This window comes from Sorex fumeus, unplaced genomic scaffold, assembly GCF_029834395.1.
Source record: "Sorex fumeus unplaced genomic scaffold, SorFum_2.1 ptg000278l, whole genome shotgun sequence".
Lineage (NCBI taxonomy): Eukaryota > Metazoa > Chordata > Mammalia > Eulipotyphla > Soricidae > Sorex > Sorex fumeus.
In genome coordinates this window covers 55,041-80,929 of record NW_026606335.1, presented here as the reverse complement: position 1 = coordinate 80,929, position 25,889 = coordinate 55,041, and the positions used below count along the sequence as shown (strand labels likewise).

The window sequence follows — 25,889 nt, the reverse complement described above, 5'->3', positions numbered from 1 at the left end:
ACCACCCAGTGTGGGTCTGCTGCAGTTTGCAAACCTCTAATGAAACACCCTGACAAAATGCTCTCTGCAGTGGGGACACCCTGGCTGTTACCTTCTCCCCCTGCAGCAGTTTAAGGTTCTACTAATAGAACCCAGTTTTCTCGGGCCTCACTCTGTCTCTGGAGAATGCCTGGATACTCCTCTCTCCAGCAGGAAGCTGCCCATCGTTTGACGGTTTCAAACTTCACTTTTCCTTACTCACGGTAGACGTGAACGCAAAAGGAGGACGCAAAAAGAGAGCAAATCCTAGTTCCAGGTGACTGTCCTTCAGCACCTGGGCATCATGATGGCACCAGGTGGACACAGGGGTGACAGCAGGGCTGAACACACTTACCACACTCATACTCCGGGCAGCACTGGCCTGAGCCCTGATGCAGGCGGGCCACTTCACAAGGGCCACAAGTGGGAACTGGAGAAGGAAGTCAAGGCAGAGAGTTAAGGTGTGGCAGGTGAGAGGCTGGTGGGGAGGATGGAGAGGGGGAAGCCTCTGTAGTGGAGGGATTCATTCAACCAGGAGAAGGGGGGTGCTCGAAAGAACTGTACTGTAATCCACAATGCAAAAAAAAAAAAAAAGAAAACACATTTTTTTTAATCGCCTCCTGTAAAGCAGGGTGAGAAGCAAATGTGTTGAGGGTATTGCCGGTGGCAGTAGACACTGGCAAAGCACTCAGTGTCGAACCATTGCATGCCTGAAAGCCAGTCATGAGTAACTTTGCAATTTCATGGTCACTAATTTTTTTTTTTGCTTTTTGGGTCACACCCCAGCAATGCTCAGGGGTCACTCCTGGCTCTGCGCTCAGGAATTACTCCTGGCGGTGCTTGGGGGACCATATGAGATGCCAGGGATCGAACCCAGGTCAGCCGCGTGCAAGGCAAATGCCCTACCCGCTGTGCTATCGCTCTGGCCCAATTTTTTTTTATTTTAAATAAATGAATTAAACGTGTCCCATCAGGCCAAGAGATAGTGCAGTGGGTAAAGCGCTTGTTTTTGTTGTTGTTGTTTTGCTTTTTTTGGTCATACCCAGCGATACTCCTGGCTCTGCACTCAAGAATGACTGCTGGCAGTGCTCAGGGGACCATATGGGATGCCAAGGATTGAACTCAGTTTGGCTGCACGCCAGGCAAATGCCCTCGCCTCTGTGCTGTCGCTCTGGTCCCAAAGCTCTTGTCGGACATGTGGCCAACCAGGGTTCGATCCCCAGCACCCCAAGCCCTGCCAGGTGTGATTCCCTGAGTACAGAGCCAGGAGTGAGCCCTGAAAAAAATGTGATTTTTTTCTTTTTTTTTTTTTTGCATTGTGGACTACAGTACAGTACAGTTCCTCCTTCATATATATATATATATATATATATATATATAATATAATAATGTCACAGTCACAGTCCTCCCATTGTTCATCGATTTGCTCGAGTGGGCCCAGTAACATCTCCATTGTGAGACTTGTTGTTACTGTTTTTGGCATATCGAATACTCCATGGGGAGCTTGCCAGGCTCTGTCGTGCAGGCAAGATACTCTCGGTAGCTTGCCGGGCTCTCCAAGAGGGGCGGAGGAATCGAACTCGGGTCAGTCATGTTGGCTGTGTGCAAGGCAAACGCCCTAACGCTGTGCTATCGCTCCAGCCCTATATAATAACAATACAATATTATATAATAATAATAGCACTGTCATCCTGTTGTTCATTGATTTGCTCTAGCGGGCACCAGTAACGTCTCCATTGTGAGCATGTTACTGTTTTTGGCATATCGAAACACCACAGGGAGCTTGCCAGGCTTTGCCGTGTGGATGGGATATTCAGTAACTAGCCAGGCTCTCCGAGAGGGACAGAGGAATCAAACCCAGGTCAGTCGCGCGCAAGGCAAATATCCTACCTGCTGTGCTATCGCTCCAGCCCAATAATAATAATAAAAATAATCAATAAAATGTGGCATAAAGAACCAGAGAGGTAACACAGCAGAGATGATGCTTGGGCCTCCCCCAAGAGACACTTTCTCCGGAGGTCAAGAAGGGGATGGACCCCCCTGCCTGTGTCCACGTCTGGGTGGACCCAGCAAGCAGCAAGTGAAAGGTTGGGTCTGGGGGGGAGGGGGAGAGACATGCAGGGGGGAGGGGGACGGGGAGGGCGCTCACCGCGGGCTGTGGGGCAGGGCTGCGAGGAGCAGTTCACTCTCCGCCCCTCCAGGCATGTGCAGAGCTGGCAGGGCTGCTGGTCCGGGATCCAGGTTTCCAGGAACTGAGGGGACACAAGGTTCAGGTTGGGGTGCCTCCGTGAGGGGCACAAAGGTGCCTGTGGGGTGAGAGCCCGTGGCCTCCCTCGGGGTGAGTCCAGGCGAGGAGATTGGAGTGACCTTTATTTTTTTTTTTCATTTTACATGTATTTTTTTAAATTTTATTTTCCTTTTTAATTGTTATTAGTGAAACACCATGAGGTACAGTTGTAGACTTACAAATATTTGTGCTTGGGTTTCAGTTATACAATGACTGTGTACCCATCCCTCTACCAGTGCCCATTCTCCAAGACCCATGATCCTAGGATCCCTCCCTCCCCCACCCCCCATCCCTTTGAGACAGGAGGCTCTGCCTCTTCCGGCTGCTTCCCCAACCGTGATTAAGAAGGGGGCAGACAAGATCCAGAGACTACAACAAAAGCTCCCAGAAGAGAGCGCCACAGAATCTCCCCCACCCCGCTGTGCCAGGCTGTCTTCACTGGGGCCCCTCTGAGAGGGGCGGGTTGAGTTTCCCTCCCCGCCCGGAGCAGAGCCCAGGCAGCCAAAAACCTCCAGAACCCAGCCACAGACATGCTCAAGGCCACTCTCCACAAGCTCGATTGAGCCTCACACATGAAGGAATCAGCAGAAGAATCAAAAACCTCCAGAACCCAGCCACAGACATGCTCAAGGCCACTTTCCACACGCTCGATTGAGCCTCACGCATGAAGGAATCAACAGAAGAATCCAGGTGTGTGGGACCCGGGACTGAGATCTCCAAGCCTGCTCGGATCGGAACTGGGCCTCCATCCCCCAGCTCCCCAGTTCTCCGGTAGCTTGGCAGTCACGCCCACAAACTGCACCCAGCGCCATGTCATCTCACCAACGGCCTAAATCCAGAGACTATAAAATAAAGCTCCCAGAAGAGAGCAGCGCAGTACTTTCCGGAGCACGTGGCCGCATTTGTGGCCGTGCAGCCTCTTATACTCTAGCCCGCTGATGTACCTAAAGTAGAACATGTGTGTGTTCGGTTTTAACATACTTGCTTGCATTCTTGTATAGACGGGCTTAAATGGCCCCAGAATGAAATATAACAACCTTCACACACTTCGCTCTTATTGTAATAGGAAGATGCTCGCTGGTGGGGTGGGTGTCTGAATATTATCTGTAATGGACTACTGCGAACTACTTTATGAAAACAAAATGTATAAAAATCGTAAAAAAAAAAGCAATGGAGACACAAACAAATGAATCACATTGATCGTTTTGTTTGTGATCCTCAACTGAGGAGTAAATAAAACAGGTAAAGTGAGCAGCACAGCATAGATTTTTTAAATAAATGTGATTCTTTTCCCCTCAAAAAAAAAAAGGAGAAGAAGAAGAAGGGGACAGAGATCTCCAAGTCCACTCCCGTCCCACCGGGGGCTCCCCCAGGTTCATACCCACTCCCCTTCCCTGCCCACCTTGTCCCCTTGATCTGTATGATGCCAGCTCACTACTGAAGGGCGCCTGTTACATGCCACCTTTCAGGGCCTTAGGTCTGTTCTATGCTTACTTTCGCTGTCACCTCAAGAACATCGTATTTCCGGCCACTCCCCTGAGGCTGGAGACCCCCTGAAAGCACTCACCTAGGGTCACACGGCCTGGTTGGAATCGGAACCCAGGACCCACCTTTACTGTCTACTCATTGAAGGGAGTAGAACCACCCCCAGCAGTGCTCAGGGCTCATTCCTAGTTCCAGGCTCAAGGATCACTCCTGGTGGGGTTCGGGTCACCATAAGTGGGATCCATCCCGGTTGTCCCCGTGCGAGGCAAGGGCCCTCTCTGCTCGCCCACCCTCAGTCGTCTTGTTTTATGTTTCTTTTTTATTTATTTATTTATTTATTTTTGCTTTTTGGGTCACACCCAGTGATGTACAGGGGTTTCTCCTGGCTCGTGCACTCAGGAATTACTCTTGGCTCGGGGGACCATATGGGATGCCGGGGATTGAACCCAGGTCGGCCGCGTGCAAGGCAAACACCCTACTTGCTGTGCTATTGCTCCAGCCCCTGCTTCTTTTTTTAAAATTTATTTTTTTTATTTATTTACTGAATCGCTGTGTGAAAAGTTACAAAGCTTTCAGGTTTAGGTCTCGATCATGCAAATATCAATCACATTTCCCTTTCCCAATACTTATTTTTCACCACGAAGAACCCCAATAAACCCCCCCACCCCCCCCAATGTCTGTGGGGCAGATGAATTCTAGTTAACACTCTGTCTACTTTGACTAGCTTCATTGTTTCGATAAAAGTTGCACCATTATTATTTAGACTTTACTGCCCCCCCCCCCAACTCAGCCATGCTGAAAAAGCATGGTGAAATGATCTGCTTTCTACAGCTGGGTTCAAGAATTAAATGATGTCACGTGGCCGCAATAGTGGCCGCGCGGTTTTGGATTTCTGCTATTTTATTTATTAACCCTGGAAGTATTTCTACTGAGAGTCAGATAATTAAGAGATTGGTCTCTGTGCTTCTGGGGCCGGGGCCGTGCCGGAGAGCCGCTCGTGGGGGGCAACTGGTGACCTCAGTAGGGCGTGAAGGACGGGGCCAGAACGTCCCCCGTCCCATGAGGTATCCAGTCGCGCCCCCTCCCCCGGCTCAGACCTGCTCTCCACAAGGCTCCCATGCGGCCTCCATCTTTCTTTCCAGAGAGGAGAGGGTGCAGCCCCTGCTTCTTATGACAAATGAAAGAGACACAGAACACGAAAGAGAAGTCTGCAAGGATCCCAGAGACACCACAGAGGGGCCTTGTGCTGTAGTCAGAAGAAAATTTCCAGGGAATTTTCTCTGGAAAATTCTAGGAGTGAACAGACCTCCCCACTGGGACCTAAAGGAGGGGTCGTGCGTGTGGACAGGGGCTGGGGGGAGGGGGGTGGAGGGGGAGACAGACTGGGCAGGACCTTTCCCGTCCACCCCACTCAACCCACCACCAGACTCTTAATTTAGACTTCTCAGGAGATGAGAAAGGAGTCATTTCAAAAACTACTTTGGAAGAATTTTTTATTTCCTCTCTCACGTGGACACTTCGGATCAGCTCAAGACTTGATCACCAATATCCTGATGAGAGTCAAAGCAGAGATGATCAAAGGCAGGAGCTGGCCTCCTCCTCCAGAGAGTTCCATTTTCCCGGAGAGCTATCATGAGACCCACCCCCACCCCACTCCCATCCCGCATAAGGCTCTTCCTTTGGAACTCAGGGGTGGGGGCGGGGAGTCACCTCCCCCACTCCAAGTTAAGCCACCCAAAGCCCAAAGCGCCCACCACCAGCCCCGCCAGCCCAGTCTTCGGGTTATGCCACACCCTGTCCAGCAGGTGGCGCTCACGCTTCACCCACCAGGTTTCCAGGGCCAGGTGCATTTGATGTCCAGGAAAGAACAGGAGGAACCTTAGACCAGAGATAAGAAAGCAGAGACAGGGACCATGGAAACGGGGGCAGGCAGAAATCACTGACTTCCTCCTTAAGGAAAAGCCTGCTCTCTCTCTCGCTCCTCTCTCTCTCTCTCTCTCTCTCTCTCTTCGTTTGGGTCACACCCGGCGATGCACAGGGGTTCCTCTTGGCTCTGCACTCAGGAATTACTCCTGGCGGTGCTCGGGGGACCCTACGGGATGCTGGGAATCGAACCCTTGTTGGCCGCATATGCAAGGCAAAACGCTCTCCCCGCTGTGCTATCACTCTGGGCCCCCTTCACTTGCTCTCTTGGAACCAACCAGCGGTCAGCAGAGAACAGTAGAACAAAGGCGAGTGGAGGAAAGCCCCAAGGTCAGAGAAAGGACACAACCAGGCACCAGGCGAGTAAAAGATGGGCACTGAGCCGGTGATGGAGCCCAGAGAGGAAATAAAGGCTCCAGCGCTGAGTTTCTGGCTGACCCAGGTGGTTCTGGGGGGCTGTGCTGAGCTGCATGTCCGGCCCCAAGCCCCTCCCCCTACAGCCCCCCAGCACTGAAAGAGGGTCAGCCACACAAGGCTCTGAGTCCCTCCTGAGGTGCTATAAAGGCTCACGGCCTTGGTGCGCGTACTGTAAACTAAACAAGAGCTATGGAAACTGGTAAATATTTTGCCCTTCCGGAGTTCCCACTAGAGATTCCTACCCCAGGTTTATTTCCCTGAAGGAAAGTTTTGAAGCTTTTATTTTTCAGCTTTAAAAAAAAATCTCTGCATTTAAGGAAGGGGTTTCTTCCGAGATTTTTCTTCTTTTCTCTAACAGCGGGCGGGCACAGTCCTACGGAGTCACCCATTGATATATATTCTGTTTTCTGAACCTGGCCAGGTTCCCTTTGTAACGTTTGATGATTTTTTTTCAGTCACTTCATCTTAGCAACTCTTAGTTTAACCAGATCAGTTATTATGCAATCTGGAAGCAATCTTTATGCAATGCAAATGCATATTCCAATGGACAGGGGCAGGAGGTGGGGGGTGGGGGAACGGGACCAGAGGGAAGGAGGCAGAGACAGGCAGAGATCACTGGCTTCCTGCTTATGGGGAAACCTGCCCTCACTTGCTCTCTTGGAACCAGAAAACTCTTTGCAAACTGGAGCTTGTTTCTCTTACTGCTCATGGCGGAATGCCCACGAAGGGCCGGAGAGATGGTTCAACAGGCTGGCACAAGCTTTGCATACGGGGGGCCTGGGTTTCATCGCTGGTGTCATAGGGTCCTCTGGGCACAGTTGGGAGTGACCCCTGAATACAGAGCTGGGAGTGAGTGACCCCTCACACAAAGCTGGGAGTAGCCCTGACCACCAAAGGGTGTATCCCCAAAACAACAACAGCAAGAAAAGAATGCCAAGGAAGGGACTGGAGCAATAGCAAAGCAGGGAGGGCATTTTCCTTGCACATGGCAGACCCAGGTTCGATTCCCAGCATCCCATAGGATCCCCCGAACACCTCTAGGTGTTCCTGATTGCAGAACCAGGATCAACCCCTGAGCATCACCGGGTGTGACCCCAAAAAGAAAAAAAAAGAATACCAGGGAAGAGGATAGAACACAACTCTGCCAGCCTCTGAGACATAAGCAAAAGTGTGGAATGCACACTGGGTGGTTCGAGCCCTGTGGGGACCTGGGACCAGCCACCTCCAGCCCAGTGGGAGTTTGGCCGAGTAAATCAGAGAGAGGAATCTAGGTGCTGCTGACTCACTGGGCAAGTATTCTGCAAAAGGCAGCGACTCCACATCTATGGGTTGGCCTCTGGCCTCAGGCCGGGAGGGCTGTACTTCTGGTCCACAAGGGGAGTAAAAGAGAACAAGGAGATCAAGAGAACAAGAGAACAAGGGCCATCCGAGTAGATGCCCACGCTTAGGCCCAGCCAGCACAAGGAGTCTTGTCAGCCTGTGCCATTCGAACCTGTTTCCTCATCTGCCCAATGGAACATACCATGATGACAGAACTTTGGGGAGAAACCAAAGAAGGGACCCATCTCCGGGCACTCAGTGATAGGATGAAATCGCTCAGTGATAGGATGAAATAGGGCGGGAACTGGGATTGTTGTTTTCATCATTCCCTGGGCTCTGGGTAGCTATACTTACCATGGGCCCTCCACTAATGATTAAACAGACTGATTCTCTCCTTCCCTCCCTCCCTCCCTCCCACTCCCTGTCTCCCTCCCTCTCTACCTCTCCCTCTCCCTCCCTCCCTCCCTCCCTCCCTCCCTCCCTCCCTCCCAATCCCTCTCTCCCTTCCTCTCCCCTTCTTTCTCTCCCTCCCTCCAAATTCCTGTCTCTCTCTCTCCCTCCACCCCCTTTTCTCCCTTTCTTCCTTCCTCCTTCCCTCTTCCCTCCCTCCCTCTCTTCCTCCCTCCTTCCACCTCTCCCTCCCTTCCTCCCTCCCTCCCTCCCTCCCTCCCTCGCTCCCTCTCTCCCTCCTTAGTGAACAAAAGCTCTCCCAGTGATGGTGGAGATACCAGGTCTTCACACAGATCCTAGAACAGTCTCCTTGGCCATAAGCCCAGCATGCTGGCTCCTCCCTCTCCTGCACCCAGAGCACTGCTGCCCGGGGGAGGATAGTCCCCGGAGCACACACATGCCACCCGTACTTACAGCCACCTCTGAGGGCAAGACAGGACTGTCTCCTTCCAAAATTCTCTCAACAACTGGTGAAGGGCTGAAGGACTCAGGGTCCCATGATGTTCAAGCAAATCAGAGTCCCCAAAATAAATAAATTTAAAAATAAAAAGAAAGACTAGCAGAAAGGCAATTTTATCTATGGGAGGAAAGCAAGCCCTCTGGAGTGAGAGCCGGAAATTCTGAGCCCCACTTCCAATGCTACCCCTCAACTGTTTCTCTCCAACAGGCACTTGTCTTGCAAAACTTTCATTTCTCAGAAAAGTCTGTGAGTTGTGTTTTTTTTTTCTTTTTGGGTCACACCCGGCGATGCACAGGGGTTACTCCTGGCTCTGCGCTCAGGAGTCACTCCTGACAGTACTCGGGGGACCCTATGGAATGCTTGGAATCGAACCTGGGTCAACCATGTGCAAGGCAAATGCCCTACCCGCTCTGCTATCACGCAAGCCCCCAAGTCTGTGAGCTTTGATGCAATGAAACCAGGTATCCCAGAGTGATCTGTGGAATCCTAGACAGGAGGAGGCTGTGTGTGTGTCCATGCCCTCGTGCAAAGACACGCATATATTCACTAACCCTCCGCACAGAACATTTCTGTGGTCAAGTACGTTTGAGAAGCGCAAGGTCCCGTATGCATTGCAATGTGCATTAGCATGTGACAGACGCTAAGGAGAGGCAGGAGAAATAGTACCATGGGGGAAGTACTGGCCTTGCAGGCAGCCAACCCGGGTCCAACCCCGCCATCCCAAAAGGTCTATTGAGCACCACTAGGAATGATCCCTGAATGCAGAACCAGAAGGAAGCCCTGAGCACCGCTGGGTGTGGCCTCCACACAAAACCGAAAATGCTAATAAAGAAACCTGTTCAACTTGTTCAGCTAGTGTCCTTCAAACTCTGACTACAGGGACTAAGGAACTGTTAATCCCACAGAACGCACCTTTGAAAATGTCGAGATAATGAATATATAACAGCACAGGGCAAAGTATATGGTCACGATCATGATCACGACCATCCCGTTGTTGTCGATTGCCTCGACCAGGCCCCAGTAACGTCTCCTTCGTCCTAGCCCTGAGATTTCTTAAAAAGTGCCATGTTCAAGGCTCTTTCAGGGTTAGGAGAATGAGACCCATCATTGTTAATGGTATTTGGCATATTGGGTACGCCACAGGGAGTTTGCCAGACTCTGCCATGTGGGCAGGTTACATTTGGTAGCCTGCCATTTTGTCCAAAGTAGAAATGAGATAATAAGATGTCGTGCGGCCGCATTTGTGGCCGCACACTTCTGGGAGCTGGGTTTTATAGTCTCTGGGTCTTGGCCGTTGATGGGATTACACAGCGCCAGGGGGCCAGTTGGTGGGTGTGACCCCTGCCTACTGGAATATGGAGGATCTGGGTGGAGGATGCTCAGCCCCGATCCAAGCAGGCTTGGAGATCTCAGCCCCAGGACCCACATGCCTTTGTTCCTCTGCCGGTACCTTCATGCGTGTGGAGTGTGGTCTCAGCATGGTGGTGGCTAGTTCTGGAGGTCTTCGGCTGCCAGAACCCTGGTCGGGGGGGGGGGGGGTGTGGAGGGAAACTCAACCCGCTCCCCTCCAAGGTGTCCCGGCGAGGACAGCCAGACGCAGGGGCAGGAGACTCTGCACTGTTCTCTTCTGGGAGCTGGGTTTTATAGTCTCTGGGTCTTGGCCGTTGATGGGATTGCACGGCCAAGATATGGTACGTCTTAATAAAGGTAGCACAGCCATAAGAAATCACTCTCCCAAGCCCTGCTGGGTTCTACTCACATAAATGAGATGAAAGTAGTAATAAGTAGTGGGTAAAATGATAATCCAGTAGTGTAGTGCAGTATAATAATGATATTAGTATAGTAGTAGTGTAATAGTATCATAAAAGTAGTTGTATAATAGCACTGTAGCACTGTCCTCCCATTGTTCATTGATTTGCTCGAGCAGGCACCATTAACGTCTCCATTGTGAGACATGTTGTTACAGTTTTTGGCATATCGAATACGTCACGAGTAGCTTGCCAGGCTCTGCCATGCAGGCGGAATACTCTCGGTAGCTTGCCGGGCTCTCCGAGAGGGGCAGAGGAATTGAACCCGGGTGGGCCGCATGCAAGGCAAAGGCCCTACCCGCTATGCTATCGCTCCGGCCCCAGTTGTATAATAGTAGTGATCATAGTACATTAGTACAAGCATCTTCCTATAGCAGTGATGTCATACTAGTAACGGAGTAGTGTGATAAAATTAGTATTGTAGTAGCATAGTGGTGTAGCAATACTAGTTCAATAGTCACTGTCACTGTCACTCTCCTCCCGTTGTTCATCGATTTGCTCGAGCGGATCCAGTAACTTCTCCATTGTGACAATTGTTACTGTGTTTGGCATATCAAATACGTCACGGGGAGCTTGCCAGGCTCTGCCATGCGGGCGAGATACTCTCGGTAGCTTGCCGGGCTCTCCGAGAGGGGCGGAGGAATCGAACTCAGGTCGGCCATGTTGGCTGCTTGCAAGGCAAATGCCCTACCCATTGTGCTATTCCTCCAGCCCAGTTCAATAGTAATAGTGTCATACTTCCACAGCAGTGGTACTCTGGGAGGATGGCAGTAGTAGTGCAGTAGTAACGGCATAACGGAGTGGTGGTGGTGGTTTAAAAGCTATAGTAGTAGTGGTGTGGTAATAGCAGGATAGTGGCGTTGGTTTGAGGGGAGCAACAGTGCCAGTGCAGTCATGGGAAAGTAGCAGGCCGAGTGAGGGTGTTGGTGCTGAGTTAGTAGCAGCTGTTACAGTGGGATTATAGCGAGTATAGTGGCAGTGGTGGCGGTGAGTTAGTGGTAGTTGTTAGAGTGTGGTTATAACAGAGTAGCAGGCAGAGTGTGGGTGGTGGCATGAGTTAGTAGTAGCTGTGAGAGTGTTATTATAGCACAGTAGCAGGTATAGCACCGGCGGTGGTGGCGGTGAGCTAGTAGTGGCTGTTACGGTGTGACTAGAGCACAGTGGTAAGTATAGTAGTGGTGGTGGTGAGTTGGTAGCAGTTGTTCAAGTGTGGTTATAGCACAGCGGCAGGTACAGTGGCGGTGGTGGCGGTGAGTGAGCAGTAGCTGTACTAGTACTGTCACTGCATAGTAACATGCATAGCAAAGGAGTGGACATAGGAGTAGCATACCTGCAGGCACGGCAACTGGTGAGTGAGCGGTCGCTGTCACGGTGTGATTATAGCACAGCTGCAGGTATAGTGGCAGTGGTGGTAGTGAGTTAGTAATAGCTGTTAGAGTGTGATGATAGCCCAACCGCAGGCACGGCGGTAGTGCTGGTGTGTGAATAGTCACTGCATCAGCAGCAGGCACTGTCCCAGCAGTGAGGCTGCAGGAGCTGTGCCTCGGAGCACCCTGGCACAGAGCTCCCATGCGTTGGGTCGCACGGCCCACACGGGACCAGAAGCAGAACCCAGACCAATCAACGCAAAGCCAGGCTGCTGCCCTGCCCCCGACGTCCCCCAGTCGCCCACCTGGTGCCGCGTCCCGTCTTCGCCCACACACTGGCCGCAGGCCTCCTCCGGGACGCAGGTGCCGTCCAGCAGAGCGTGGTGCTCCGGGCAGAAGCATCCTTCAGACGGGTGGTCCGCACACACGCTCGCGTTTGCGTTCCCATCACAGTGCCGGGGACAGCCGCGCTCACAGTGATGGTACACCAGGGATGGCGGGCAGGTCAGGGCTGTGGACAGAGAGGAGGGTCAGTCCTGGCCCACACTGTCACAAGGGGGCCGGGCACTGCTGGGCCAAGGCCGCCCAGCTTCTGGGCAGGCGGGCGCAGGGCAGCTGGTCTCCACTAGGCTTTCTTCGCCTTTCCGCCTGCCGCGAAAAAAGGGCTGCAGGCTGGGCCCAGGAGCTCCAGGAGTGAAGACCACTTCCCAGACGCCCTGGTTACCAGGAGGGGTCATGTGACTAATTCTGGCCAAGAGTAAGTGTAGCCGCTAACAGTCACCTCCTTTGGGAATCTTTTTTATTTATTTTATTTTATTTTGCTTTTTGGGCCACACCTGGAGTGATAGCACAGTGCGTAGGGCATTGCTCGCGGCCAATCCGAGTTCAATTCCTCCGCCCCTCTGGGAGAGCCCAGCAAGCTACCAAGAGTATCTCGCCCGCAGGGCAAAGCCTGACAAGCTACCTGTGATGGATTCCGTATGCCCAAAACAGTAACAAGTCTCACAATTTGTTGTGAGACGTTACTGGTGCCCGCTCAAGCAAATCGATGAACAACTGGAAGACAGGGCTACAGTGATACCCGGCGATGCACAGGGGTTACTCCTGGTTCTGCACTCAGGAATTACTCTTGGCAGTGCTCAGGGGACCCTATGGGATGCTGGGAATCAAACCCAGGTCTGCCGCGTGCAAGGAAAATGCCCTACCGCAGTACTATGGCCCCAGCCCCCTGGGAATCTTTTTTAAAAAGAATGTTATGTGTTTCCTGGGGCCGGAGTGATAGCACAGCAGGTGGGGCATTCATCTTACATGAGGCCAACCTGGATTTGATTCCCAGCATCCCTTAGGGTCCCCCAGCACTGCCAGGAGTGATTCCTAAGTGCAGAGCCAGGAGGAACCACGGAGCATCACCAGGTATGACCCGAAAAGCAAAGCAAAAAAAAGGAGGAGAAAGAGAAGGAGAAGGAGAAGAAGAAAAAGAAGAAGTAGAAGGAGGAGGAGGAGGAGGAGGAGGAGGAGGAGGAGGAGGAGGAGAAGAAGAAGAAGAAGAAGAAGAAGAAGAAGAAGAAGAAGAAGAAGAAGAAGAAGAAGAAGAAGAAGAAGAAGAAGAAGAAGATGATGATGATGATCATGTGTTCCATTCCCTAACTTATCCCACACATACACACACTGACCCAGGCCCCAGAGGCAACTGGGGGGTAGGAGGGAAACTGGGAATATTCATGGAGGGCAGTGGGCATTGGTGAAGGGATTGGTGTTGGAACAATATATGCCTAGCACTCAATCCTAAGTATCCCTGTAACTTTGTAATTCATGGTGATTCCATTTTTTAAAAATACCTTGATAGCCAAACAATTCCATTATTGTTTTTAAATCAGCTAGAGCAATAGAACAGCAGGCAAGACGCTTGCCTTGCACACATCCAACCTGGGTTGAATCCCTAGCATCCTATACAGTCCCCTGAACCCACCAGGACTGATTAATAAGTGCAAAGACAGGAGTAACCCCTGAGCACAGCTGGGGTGTGACCCTAAGACAAAACCAAAAAAACCTTTTAAATAAAAAGAGAGCTATGTAGCTGAAAGGAGACTATAGACCAAACATGATTGCCACCCATTGCCTCTTTTGCAAACCACAACACCCAAGAGGAGAGAGAGAACAAAAGGGAGTGTCCTGCCATAGAGGCAGGGTGGGATGGGGGCGGGGGATGGGGGTTGGGAGGGATACTGGGATACGGGGTGGTGGGAAATGGGCACTGGTGGAGGGATGGGTACTCGATCATTGTATAACTGAAACTCAAGCACAAAAATTTGTAAGTCTACAACTGTACCTCATGGTGTCTCACTAATAAAAATTAAAAAAAAATACAAAGACAGCTATGTAAAAAGGCAGGGAGGTAGAGTAAGAGTACAATGATAGAGCATTTGTCTTGCATGTGGCCAACTCTGGTGCCCCAATGGTTGTTCCTTGAGTCCTGCCAGGAGTAATCCCTGAGCACTACCCAGTTTGGCCCCAAAATGAAAGAGGGTGACAGAGTGACAGAGCTGTGTTTGGCCTTTGCCTCTTTCCCCTGCTTCTCCCATCTTGCCTCCAGGAACCTAAGTGTGATAGCTGAACTCCATCTTCAACCATGAGGACAAGAAAATACCAGAATTGGGGCCGGAGCAATAGCACAGCGGGTAGGGCATTTGCCTTGCACGCAGCTGATCCGGGTTCGATCCCCGGCTTCCCATATGGTCTCCCAAGCACTGCCAGGAGTAATTCCTGAGTACAAAGCCAGGAGGAACCCCTGAGCATTGCTGGGTGTGACCCAAAAAGCAAAAAAAAAAGAAAGAAAGAAAGAAAGAAAGAAAGAAAGAAAGAAAGAAAGAAAGGAAAAGAAGAAAGTACCAGAATCCAGTTTGAGACCCAGAAGGAGTGTCTGGGATCGCCTCCCCTTGCTCTGCAATCTGACAGAGAATTTGATTCTCTGTCCCTTGCCACCAAAGCTCATGCTGACTGACTGCTGGCATGAACCTGTGTGTCTTCAGGCATTCTGTGGCCCTGTCTTTTGAACACAAGTGTATTCAATGCTTTTACATGTCCCCTTAAATTAGGGCTGGAAAGATAGCAAGGAGTTAAGGCACTCGCCTTGTGTGCAGCTGACCCCGAGGTAATCCAAAGGGCACCACAAATGGTCCTTTGAGCACCACCAGCGGTCACCCCTAAACGCAGAGCCAGGGTAGCACCTCAGCACAGCCAAGTATAATCCCCAAAAGAGACTAACACTAAAGAATAGTAGAGATAAGGGCCAGGAGGATTGCTCCATGGCTTGGAAGCCGACCTCACATGCTGGGGGAAAAGGCAGCTGGGATGGAGAAGGGAACACCAAGGAAATGATGCTTGGAGGGTTCACTTGGATGGGAGATGCATGCTGAAAGCAGGCTATGGACTGAACATGATGACCACTTAGTACCCATATTGCAAACCATAAGGAGAAAGAGGGAATGTGCCTGCTGCAGAGGTGGGAGGGAGAGAGGGAGAGGGGGTGGCAAGGAGGGATACTGGGACCATTGGTGGTGGAGAATGGGCAATGTGGAAGGATGGGTACTCGATCATTGTATGACTAAAATGTAATCATGAAAGTTTGTAAATCTGTAACTGTATCTCACAGTGATTCATTATAAAAAATTTTTTTTGATTAAAAAAAAAGTATAATCCGGGGCTGGAGCAATAGCACAGCGGGTAGGGCGTTTGCCTTGCACGCAGCCGACCCGGGTTCGGTTCCCAGCACCCCATAAGGTCCCTGAGCACCGCCAGGGGTAATTCCTGAGTGCAGAACCGGGAGAAACCCCCGTGCATCGCCAGGTGTGACCCAAAAAGAAAAAAAAAGTATAATCCCCAAAAGTAAATAGATAAACAGCAAAACCTCTTCTTAAGTTAAATAAGGCTTCCAACAGCTCCAAAGAGTTGCCTTCAGAGAGAAACTAGCAAGTAGTTCTCTCCCCTGCAACTCTGACCCTGTTTGGGCGTCTCACACGCTCTCACGGAGGCAGGTATTTGGAAATGGCTTCCAAGGACTTAAGAGCACTGACGGTTTCCCAACAAACGCACAATAAGTAGTGCAGAGGACATGGAGCTATGTGACTCACAAGCTGGCCCGTGGGCAGGAGAGGGGACTCGAGAGGCTGGAGAGCCAGCGACCAGCCCTGGGTGAACAGGACAGAAGCAGGCTCAGCATGGAGGATTAGGAAAACAAGGGGCTGGAGGGATAGCACAGCACGTAGGGCGTTTGCCTTGCATGTGGCTGACCCAGGTTCGAGTCCCAGCATCCCATAGCGTCCCCCGAGCACCGCCAGGAGTAATTCCTGAGTGCATGAGTCAGGAATAACCCCTGTGCATCACTGGGGGTGACCCAAAGAGCAAAAAAAAAAAAAATCAAATAAAAAAAAACCAAAATAAGACAGAATTAAGATGAAAAATAAAATTAAGAATGGGGTCAGGAGGACTAAGGGTCTTATAAACTAAGAGCTTTCGCTGCCCTGTACCTTCAATATTTCTTTCTTAGGATCAGGGATCATGAAGGATAAAGTGGGGAGGACATTCTCCAACCAAGTTCCCTGCAGCACTTATTCCTCTCTGGGAGCCCCTGGTCCCATCCCTAGTACTGCCTGGTCCCACCCAGCGAAAGATGGGAAGTAGCCCCCTATTGCAGAGGTGGGGGACCCACAGCAAGTGTGCCGCCTCCCAAAAAAATAAAATCTAAATAAATGAAGTGGACAGGCGCCTCTTGACCTGTAGGTGCCTTCACAGGCTGTGGTTTCATCTACACAGACTCAGGAAAGCCCGGCTCGAAGGAGCTCAGTGTCTGTCTAAGCCCAGCTCTCATCCCAAGATGCAGGCACTCTAGGAGACCAGCCAAGCACACGTTGATTCTGCACCCACTCTGCACTGCATCCTCGTTGGAATTCCCAGGCAACCATCAAATGCCGGAAGTCTGATCCTCACGAACCAGAAAAAGAGTCCAAAATATGTGGGAACTCTTTCCCATTAACAAACAAATAAAATGAAAATCTCAGGGCTGAGATATTCCCCCTGGGTGAAACCGTTTAGGTGTTGGAATACGAAGGTTTGCAAACCAGGAAAAAGCAGAATAGGAAACTGTCGTGCGTTGTTCTTTAAGGTGCCTGGAGGCTGGCTACAGGAATTTCCCCCACTCTGAGCTTCCTGCTACCCTTGGATGCTGTGTACTCACTAACTGTCCTTAATGCCGCTGTCAACTTAAACAGTGACACACGTGTTGAGGGCCTGAGTGGGGGAGGGGGCGACACTGTACTGAATTGATGTCCAGTCTGTGGGCTCACTGAGGGCTTCCTAGGTGACCCTAAATCTTGAACTGTCCATGTGTGATAGCCCCTTCCTCTCTCCTTCTCTCTCTCTCTCTCTCTCTCCTCTCTCTCTTTCTCTCTCTCTCTCTCTCTACCACACCTGCTGGTGCTCCTGGCTTACTCCCAACTCTGTGCTCGGTGGTCACTCCAAATAGGCTTCAGAAACCACTGGAATGCCAGCGGTCAAATCTGGTCAGCTGCATGCAAGGCAAATGCCCTATACACTGTATTATCGCTCCATCTATCTTCCCTTTTTGGGGGGGGGGGGGGTTACACCCGGCGACACATAAGTGTTACTCCTGGCTCTGCACTCAGGAATAACTCCTGGCAGTGCTCTGGGGACTATATGCGATGCTGGGAATCGAACCCGGGTCGGCCGTGTGCAAGGCAAATGCCCTCCCCGCTGTGCTATCGCTCCAGCCCCCCCACCTTCCTTTTCCTATAGCTCTCTTTTTATTTTTTAAAACATTTATTTCTTTTATGAAGTTTTTTTTTAATTGGATCACAGTGAATTACAAAGTGACAAAGATATGCATGCTTGAGTCCCGGGCCTATGTTATGTTCCAACACGATCCCTTTACCAGTGCCCATTGCCCTCCCACTAAGTCCCGTTTCCCTCCCCTGCCCCAGTTTCCATCTCCATTTGTTTGTCTCATGCCTTGGACCAACCTCTTATTGGATGGAGGTAGAAAGTGCCAGCCCAGGGGCTGGAGCAATAGCACAGCACAGAGGGCATTTGCCTTGCACGCAGCCGACCCGGGTTCAATTCCCAGCATCCCCTACAGTCCCTCGAGCACCACCAGGAGTAATTCCTGAATGCATGAGCCAGAAGTAACCCCTGTGCATCACCACATCACAACATTTTTGGTGTGGCCCAAAAAGCAAAAAGAAAAAAGAAAAAAAGTGCCAGCCCAACTGGGCTGGAGTGATAGCACAGCGGGTAGGGCGTTTGCCTTGCACGCAGCCGACCCGGGTTTGATTCCTCCGCCCCTCTCAGAGAGCCTGTCAAGCTCCCCGTGATGTATTCGATATGCCAAAAACAGTAACAACAAGTCTCACAATGGAGATGTTACTGGTGCCCGCTCGAGCAAACTGATGAACAACAGGAGAACAGTGCTACAGTGCCAATCCAACTGGCAAGCAGACATCAAGACTCCGAGAACAGGGTGGCAGTCTGTGACCCGGGGGCTTCCCAGTGCTCCGGGCACCATGGGATGCTACTCACCACAGAAGTCAGGGGTCCGCCAGTCCACGCAGACCCCGCTGGTGCGGCAGAGGTGGGCATAGGAGGCGACGGCCTCGCACACCTGCTCCTCGTGGCAGCTGGCCTGCTGGCAGATGTCGAAGAAGGTGGTGGGAGCGAGGACGGGATGGCACTCAGCGAACAGCGCTGAGAGCAGGACCTGGCAGCGGGCACTGCTGGCCGCGGGGCAGTGCTCCTGGGGCACAGGCTGGCATGTCTGTCCCGGCTGCTGCACTGTCCAGTCCGCGACGAGCCTGTTCCAGTCGGTTGTGACCGTGCCGTCCCTTAGCATGAAGTCACTGGCCCCGTTCTCATCACAGACACCTGGCAGGGAATAAGAAAAAGCACAGTGGGCAGATGGGGGGTGCCGTCGGGTGTGGGAGGTCTGGGGGATTCCCCACTGGCCTGGGTGGCACTCTGACCCAAGGGTCCTGACCCGGCGTGTCGTAGAGCCCAGAGGGGTACCCGGGGTCCCGCGGGGGAGCACAGAACCCGGAGCCTCACCGCAGAGACCGAGCATCTTGGAGGCGAAGGTCTTGGGGCTGAGCTGCAGCTGGAACTCATTGTTATGGGGCGTGAAGGTGAAGATGTGGCCGAGGCGGTTGAATCTGACCTCGTGCATGATGGCGCCATAGATGCCGATCTCCATGTCTCCCCCCACGTAAGGGACGGGGACCACTCTCCCGTTCACCGTCACCTGTCAAGCAACGTGGGTTGTCAGTAGTCAGCGTGATGAGGACGCTCAGAATATCACTCTCCGTCACCCCAGGGATGTGTCATACAACCCCCAGACACTGACCAGGGGCAGTTCCACGGTCAGCCATCACTCCTGATAGCAATGCCAGCCTTCTAAGAATGACAGGCAAGGGGTTGGAGCAATAGCACAGCGGGGAGGGCGTTTGCCTTGCACGTGTCCTACCCGGGTTTGATTCCCAGCATCCCATATGGTCCCCCAAGCACCGCCAGGAGTAATTCCTGAGTGCAGAGCTGAGAGGAACTCCTGAGCGTTGCTGGGTGTGACCCAAAAAGCAAGAAAAAAAAAGAATGATAGGCGAACATCCCATGGTGTACTGGGGACCCCAGGCCCCAGGGCATAAAGTGAACTCCAAGGCGGTCAGTGAACCAGTACAGTGGGTAGGGTGCTTGCCTTGTACGTGGCCAACATGGGTTCAATCCCTGGCACTCCTGTACGGTCCACTGAGTGTGGCCAGTTGTGATCCCTGAGAGCAGAGCCTAGAGCCTAGAACCAAGCATCACCAAGTGTGGCCCCCAAACCAAAAATAACAATAATAATAAATGAAGTGAACTGAGTGGGTATGCACACAGTGGGAGAATAGAGAATCTCTCAGTTCATCAGGGCTGGTGGTGGTGAAGACAGTCCTGGTGATACCCCAAAGCATCAAAGGAAACTATTTTTTAAATCTTTGTAGTTTTTCTGGTCCCCTGAACCACCAGCGAAGGCCCCAGCAGATTCAAGTGAAGATGTATCACACTCCATTCTGGATATTAATGTTGCTGCAAAACATTGTGAAGAAATTATTTTTAAAAACACTTTTGGGCCAGAGCAATAGGACAGTGAGGAGGACATTTGCCTTGCATGTGGTTGACCCGGGTTTGATCCCTGGCATCCCATATGGTCCCCTGAGCACCACCAGGAGTAACTCCTGAGTGCAGAGCCAGAGCAACCCCTGAGCATCAATGGGTGTGACCCCCCAAAAAGGCGGCAAGAAACAAATAAAAGTAAATAAAATTAAAAACACTTTGATTTCCAAGGTTCTCAGCTATGTCTCACTCGTGTAATATATGCCAAGGTCTGACTTTTCCGCAATCACACTGGCTCAGGCTTTGTCACAGATGGGGAGACGGACCAGTCGAGTTGTTTTCCCACAATAAATCAGACAGGATGGACGTGTGATCCAGAAGGTCACCAGGTTTTTTGTTGTTATTTTGGTTCTTACTTTTCCATGTCACCTTTTATAAACATCTCATCAGATGTCAATTTACATGTGCTTTGTTCTTTGAAGGAATTCTGAAGTCCTATATTTCGCTTCAGCCTGGAAAGTTTTCTTAGGCCTTCATCGAGAACCTCAGTACTTGCTCCGAGAGAACTCACGGCCCAGACACTGGGTGAAGAACACCTGCTGGGGGCACTGTCTTGGCTTTGGTGGCCAGACCTGGAGATACTCAGAGCTTACTCCTGGCTCTGCACTCAGAAATTACCCCTGGCAGTGCTCAGGGGGCCCTCAGGGGATCGAACCTGGGTTGGCTGCATGCAAGGAAAACATCCTCCCAGCTGTACAATCACTCCAGCCCCTCCAGTCCCATTTTCCAACCACACCAGACATGGACCTTAAAGCTTCCATGAGATGCTGCAATCTAAAACATACCCTGTGGTCCAGAACCTGACATCAGCTCAGAACCAGAGCAGAGACCCCAGCCTCACAGGCACGCAAGCTCACCCGTGCCCTGTCCCTGGGGCTGCCCACTGGCCCCACAGTGGCGCTCCCCACCTCCAAGTCACTGTGCAGTTCCATCAAGAGGCCCCATGGTGGCCCCATGGTGGCACTCCCCATCTCCATGTTACTGTGCAGTTCCACCCCAGACCCCGCGGTGGCGCCACCCGCCTCCATGTCACTGTGCAGTTCCAACAAGAGTCCCTATGGTGGCACTCCCCATCTCCATATCACTGTGCAGTTCCACCCCAGGCCCCTCAGTGGCACCACCTGCCTTCATGTCACTGTGCAGTTCCATCAAGAGGCCCTGTGGTGGCACTCCCCACCTCCATTTCATTGTGCAGTTCCACCCCAGGCCCCTCAGTGGCACTCCCCATCTTCATGTCACTGTGCAGTTCCACCCCACGCCCCATGGTGGTGCCACCCACCTCCATGTCACTGTGCAGTTCCACCGAGAGGCCATCGTGCTTCAGCTCCAGAGACTTCATGCAGGCCTGCCCCAGCCCAGGGCCGCAGGCTCCATTGTGGAGCACCACCTCCAGGTCCTGCTCCCGGTTTTGGAAGAGAACGTAGGAGCAGCTGCCGGTCAGCTGGAAGTTCTGCCCATCGAAGGTGATGAGGTGCCGCGTGGAGCTCCCACTGCACACACCTGCGGAGGGGACAGAGATCAGGGACACATATGTGTCCACACACACGCACAGCCTCCTCTGTGACCCAGACAGAGACAGAATGGGAGGGCGAGGAAGCTTCCATGACACTTGATAAGGATGGGTTTGCTTGTTTCCCACCTTATTTAAACCCTGTGGTTCACAAAGCTGCTCATGTTGATGTTCTGATCATCCCATTAACCATTTAGTGGTAACAAGAAGCACTGTCTGTAACACCGTCCTCCGGTTGTTCATCGATTTGCTCGAGCGGGCACCAGTAACGTCTCCATCGTGAGACTTGTTGTTACTGTGTTTGGCATATCCAATATGCCACGGGGAGCTTGCCAGGCTCTGCCTTGCGGGCGGGATACTCTCAGTAGCTTGCCGGACTCTCCGAGAGGGATGGAGGAATCGAACCCGGGTTGGCCCTGTGCAAGGCAAACGCCCTACCTGCTGTGCTATTACTTCAGTCCAAGAAATCTAAAATGAATTCTTGTGGGCCTGCTATGGAGACAGGCTCACAGGGTGGTTCGGAAAATAGAGACCGTTGGGAACGCGACTAGAGTGGGGATACTGAGTGCCTCCAGCAAATCATCACAAATGACTTTGACTCCTGCCCAAGAAGACCAGCAGTTGCCGTGAATTCTGTGCCTTTCCCAGAGGAACTTGGGAGCCGAATGTGGCGTCACAACTGCGAAAGAAACAACACAGGAAATGTTTCCACACCAGCAAGAGACTGCCGGTGAGATGGAAGTCCTATAAGCCTGCAAGTACACAAAGAGAAAAGCACAAAGCCAGTCTGTCGAAAGGTGGCTGACCCAAGTCACAACATGCAAATCAACGATGCTTCCAACTACAGTCAAACCAGACACAGAAGGAAATAAAGGCCATTCAATGACTCCAAGAAGAAGCTGGAGCAACAGTAGAGTGGGGAGGGGGTTGGCCTTGCGTGCCGCCTACCAGGGTTCGATTCCCCGGCATCCCATATGGTCCTTGTAATTCCTGGGTGCAGAGCCTGGAGTAACCCCTGAGCATTGCTGGGTGTGGCCCCCAAACAAACAGACAAACAAGACTCAAAAAAAAAAAAAACATCTGCAACACAGAAGAACACCCGGGATGAGAATTTGTAAAGAATTCATGAAGCGGAGAAAAGAAATGTACAAAATCAAGAATAAAAAAAAAATGAAGTTGATTGGACTCAGATTAAAAAAAAAAGTGGAGGAAAAAAGGCAAGATGATATAAAGACTGAAGACTAAATTATAAGAGCCTAAAAGAGAACAGACCAAAATAGAAATGTATTAAGGGGTATTGCTGAGAGCAAGAAAACAACAAAGAGAACGAGTTCATGAAAGGAGTAAAAGGGTCAGAGACAGCAACGAAAATATAAGACAGACCCCAAAAACGGGGTCCTTGAAAAAGAAACCAAAACAATGGAACAGAACTAATATTTAAGGGCTATAACTCATGAAAAAGTTTCTGGAAATCAAAGAACCACATCTACACATTGAAAACATATGTCAGATGTCTGGAAAAATTAACCCAGAGCAGTCAACTCTGAGACATTAGAGCAAACCTATTAGACTTCAAAGATAAAGAAAAATTCCCTAGGTCTCCAGGCAAAAAAAAAAAGATGCATAAGCCAGAGGCAAAGAGTTAGACTGGATTCAGAACTTTCCACTGCACACAAAGTAAGAAAACAAGGCTGGAGCAGCACTTTCCAGAAACTCACAAAAGAAAGTCTCAATCAAGACTTGAATCGAGAATTTTATAACCAGTCAAAGTTCTCTTCTAGAGTATGAATGCTATAGAATAAAATCATTTAGATGTGTAAGGACTTACTTGTGTGTAGCTTAACCTGTGAATCCTTCTTAAGAAATCTCCTAGAACGGTTGGAAAAATAGTTGGGATATTAAGGTGCTTGCCTTGCATGTGTCCTGGGGCCCCACATGGTCCCCTGAACTCTGTCAGGACTGATCCTTGAGCCCAGAGCCAAGAGTAAGCCCTGAGCACTGTCAGATGTGGCTCAAAAACCCTAACTCACAAGACAGAAATCTACTAGGAATAAAGAAATATATGAGAGGTCTGGAGCAATAGCACAGTGGGTAGGGTGTTTGCCTGGCACGAGGCCAACCTGGGTTTGATTCCTCCATCCCTTCTGGAGAGCCCAGCAAGCTCCATCCCGCCCGCCCGCATGGCAGAGCCTGACAAGCTCCCCGTGACGTATTCGATATGCCAAAAACAGTAACAACAAGTCTCACAATGGAGACGTTAGTGGTGCCCGCTACAGCAAATCGATGAACAACGGGAGGACAGTGCTACAGTGACAGTGCTACTCCCATCACAGTGCTCCTATTCCTCTGTGTTTATTTGTAACCTCTTTCTTTGCACTCTGCTCTCCCAACTGGTCGATCATCTTTATCTCCTAATCAGACTGCTAAGTCGTAAATATTGCTTTTCTCTTCTCTTTAAGTCCTTTACATAATTAATTCATAATTAATTCAGAGCAATGTCCTTCTTGTATAGACACAGGAAGACAGTTAATGCTATGCTTTTGTAACTTGGGAGTTAATTGGTTCCGAATAATATTCACTCTTGGGTATCTGTTCTCTCGACTTAAGCCTCAATTGCCCTTACAGACTAGCACTCCAAAAAGCAGGGTCCCGATGAAGGAATGAATGGACCCAGGGCAAGTTGTGAGCTACCCTGGCATCAAAATGGGGCCAGGCCAAAGCGTCATAATATTTAACTATGAGTTAAGAGCATGGTCATGGACAAATTCTGTCATGAGACAAAAAAAGTAACAGCTGGATTAAGGACCTTGCTAGGGTTAGGAAAGATTAATCTGGCTTGAACACTGTAATCTGAGATCTATAGTGAGATGTCCCCAGGAGAGCCGCTCTACAAGCTTAATGAATCTCTTACTGTGTCCATACAAAATAACTAATATTAAGAAGTAAAATCAAGATGTTAATGACGGATGTTAATTAAGTTCTTGGAAAGGAGAAAAACCGCTAGGTGGTATTTTGCCTTTGTGCCTGATATGCAAATAGGAAGGGCTTTGATAGGTTGATTGTCCTACCTCCAATGCTGGGGGAATTGGGGAGAAGTTGGAGAGAAACTACGAGTGGAAAGGGGAGCGTGGAGAGACCAGCGAGGGAGACAGAAGGAGATGGGGATGAGGGGCTTATTGAGACTGGAACAGGCACATGAGGAGAATGGAATAAATGGGAACTGATCATCCCCCTAGCCTGGCTCTCATTTCCTCCCTCATCCGCCCCTGGCATTGGCCATTCTGGGAGGGGAGTGACTCGAGACCACTGAATGCCAGCTGCGAGGGAGAGCCGCCAGGATTCCCTGGTCGTTTGGTAATTACACCAATCTGTGCATTTCTGCAAGCTAGCCATCCCCATGAAACAAGCAGTCTGGCAAAAGCCTCACCCAGTCCGGGGAGAGAACTTGCCCCTAAATAAACAGAAAGTGAGCAATGAGCTACGGTTTTGATGACAGCCCACAACCTGTGTGTGTTTGACATAAAAGAATCCACCCACTGCTCAAAACGATCACAGGCAGGGGACAGAGCTGGCATTGTGGATAGGACACTCGGCATGCATGTGCCTGACCCAGAAGCAACGCCGGGAGTGAGCCCTGAGCTCAGAGCCAGGAGTCAGCCCCAAGCCATGCCAGGTGTAACCCTCTCCCCAACCCCCCCAAAAAACCCTGAAATGATCTTTTTTTTTCTTTTTGGGTCACATCCGGCAGATGCACAGGGGTTACTCCTGGCTCTGCACTCAGGAGTTACTCCTGGCAGTGCTCAGGGGACCCTATGGGGTGCTGGGAATTGAACCCGGGTTGACTGCGTGCAAGATAAACGCCCTCCTCGCTCCAGCCCCAGAACTGAAATGATTTAAAGTGGCCATTTTTTGACTCAGAAAGAAAGGGATAGACATAGAAAGATTGCATTCATCTGGGGAACATAAAGTAACAATATAAGAGACTAACACCCAAGAATGGCCGAGATTAGTACCAGGAATTTTACTCCATGGCTTGGAGGCCAACGACACATGCTAGGGGAAAAGGGAGCTCAGATAGAGAAGGGAGCACCAAATAAAGGTGTTGGGAGGATCCTCCCAGGATGGGAGAAATATGCTGAAAGTAGACTATAGATCGAACATGATTGCCACTCAATGCCTCTTTTGCAAACCACAACACCCAATAAGAGAGAGAGAACAAAAGGGAATGTCCTGCCACAGAGGCAGGGTGGGATGGGGGGGATGGAGGGTGGGAGGGATACTGGGACCCATGGTGGTGGAAAATGGGCACTGGTGGAGGGATGGGTACTTGATCATTGTATAACTGAAACCCAAGCACAAAAACTTGTAAGTCTACAACTGTACCTCATGATGTCTCACTAGTAAAAATTAAAAAAATAAATAAAGTGGCCATATTTCCCCCACCCCAAGGCTGACCCATCCTGATCATCTCCCCCCTCAGGTTAATTTTGATGCAGTCTTCCTCTAAAGGCTTATCACCATGACAATACCCCAACTCAGCCCCGTCCCCGCCCTGCCCAGTTGTAAGCGTGACTGGAGTGTTTTCTGCAGCCCCAACTTCTAAAGGATCTTGTTAGGGGCTGGAGTGATAGCA

General features: G+C 50.8%; 1 protein-coding gene across 1 annotated transcript in view; it reads right to left on the bottom strand.

Moving 5' to 3' along the window:
- Nucleotides 1-373: 373 nt before the first annotated feature.
- LOC130018819 (von Willebrand factor-like) overlaps nt 374-25,889 on the bottom strand; it is a gene marked incomplete at both ends in the record, with an annotated part of 80,184 nt that continues 54,668 nt past the window's right edge. The window contains 6 exons of the mRNA XM_056109510.1: nt 374-448; nt 2,168-2,270; nt 11,841-12,046; nt 18,127-18,468; nt 18,649-18,841; nt 21,026-21,246. Of these exons, the coding sequence (XP_055965485.1) occupies nt 374-448; nt 2,168-2,270; nt 11,841-12,046; nt 18,127-18,468; nt 18,649-18,841; nt 21,026-21,246 (1,140 nt within the window). The remainder of the gene's footprint in view (nt 449-2,167; nt 2,271-11,840; nt 12,047-18,126; nt 18,469-18,648; nt 18,842-21,025; nt 21,247-25,889) is intronic.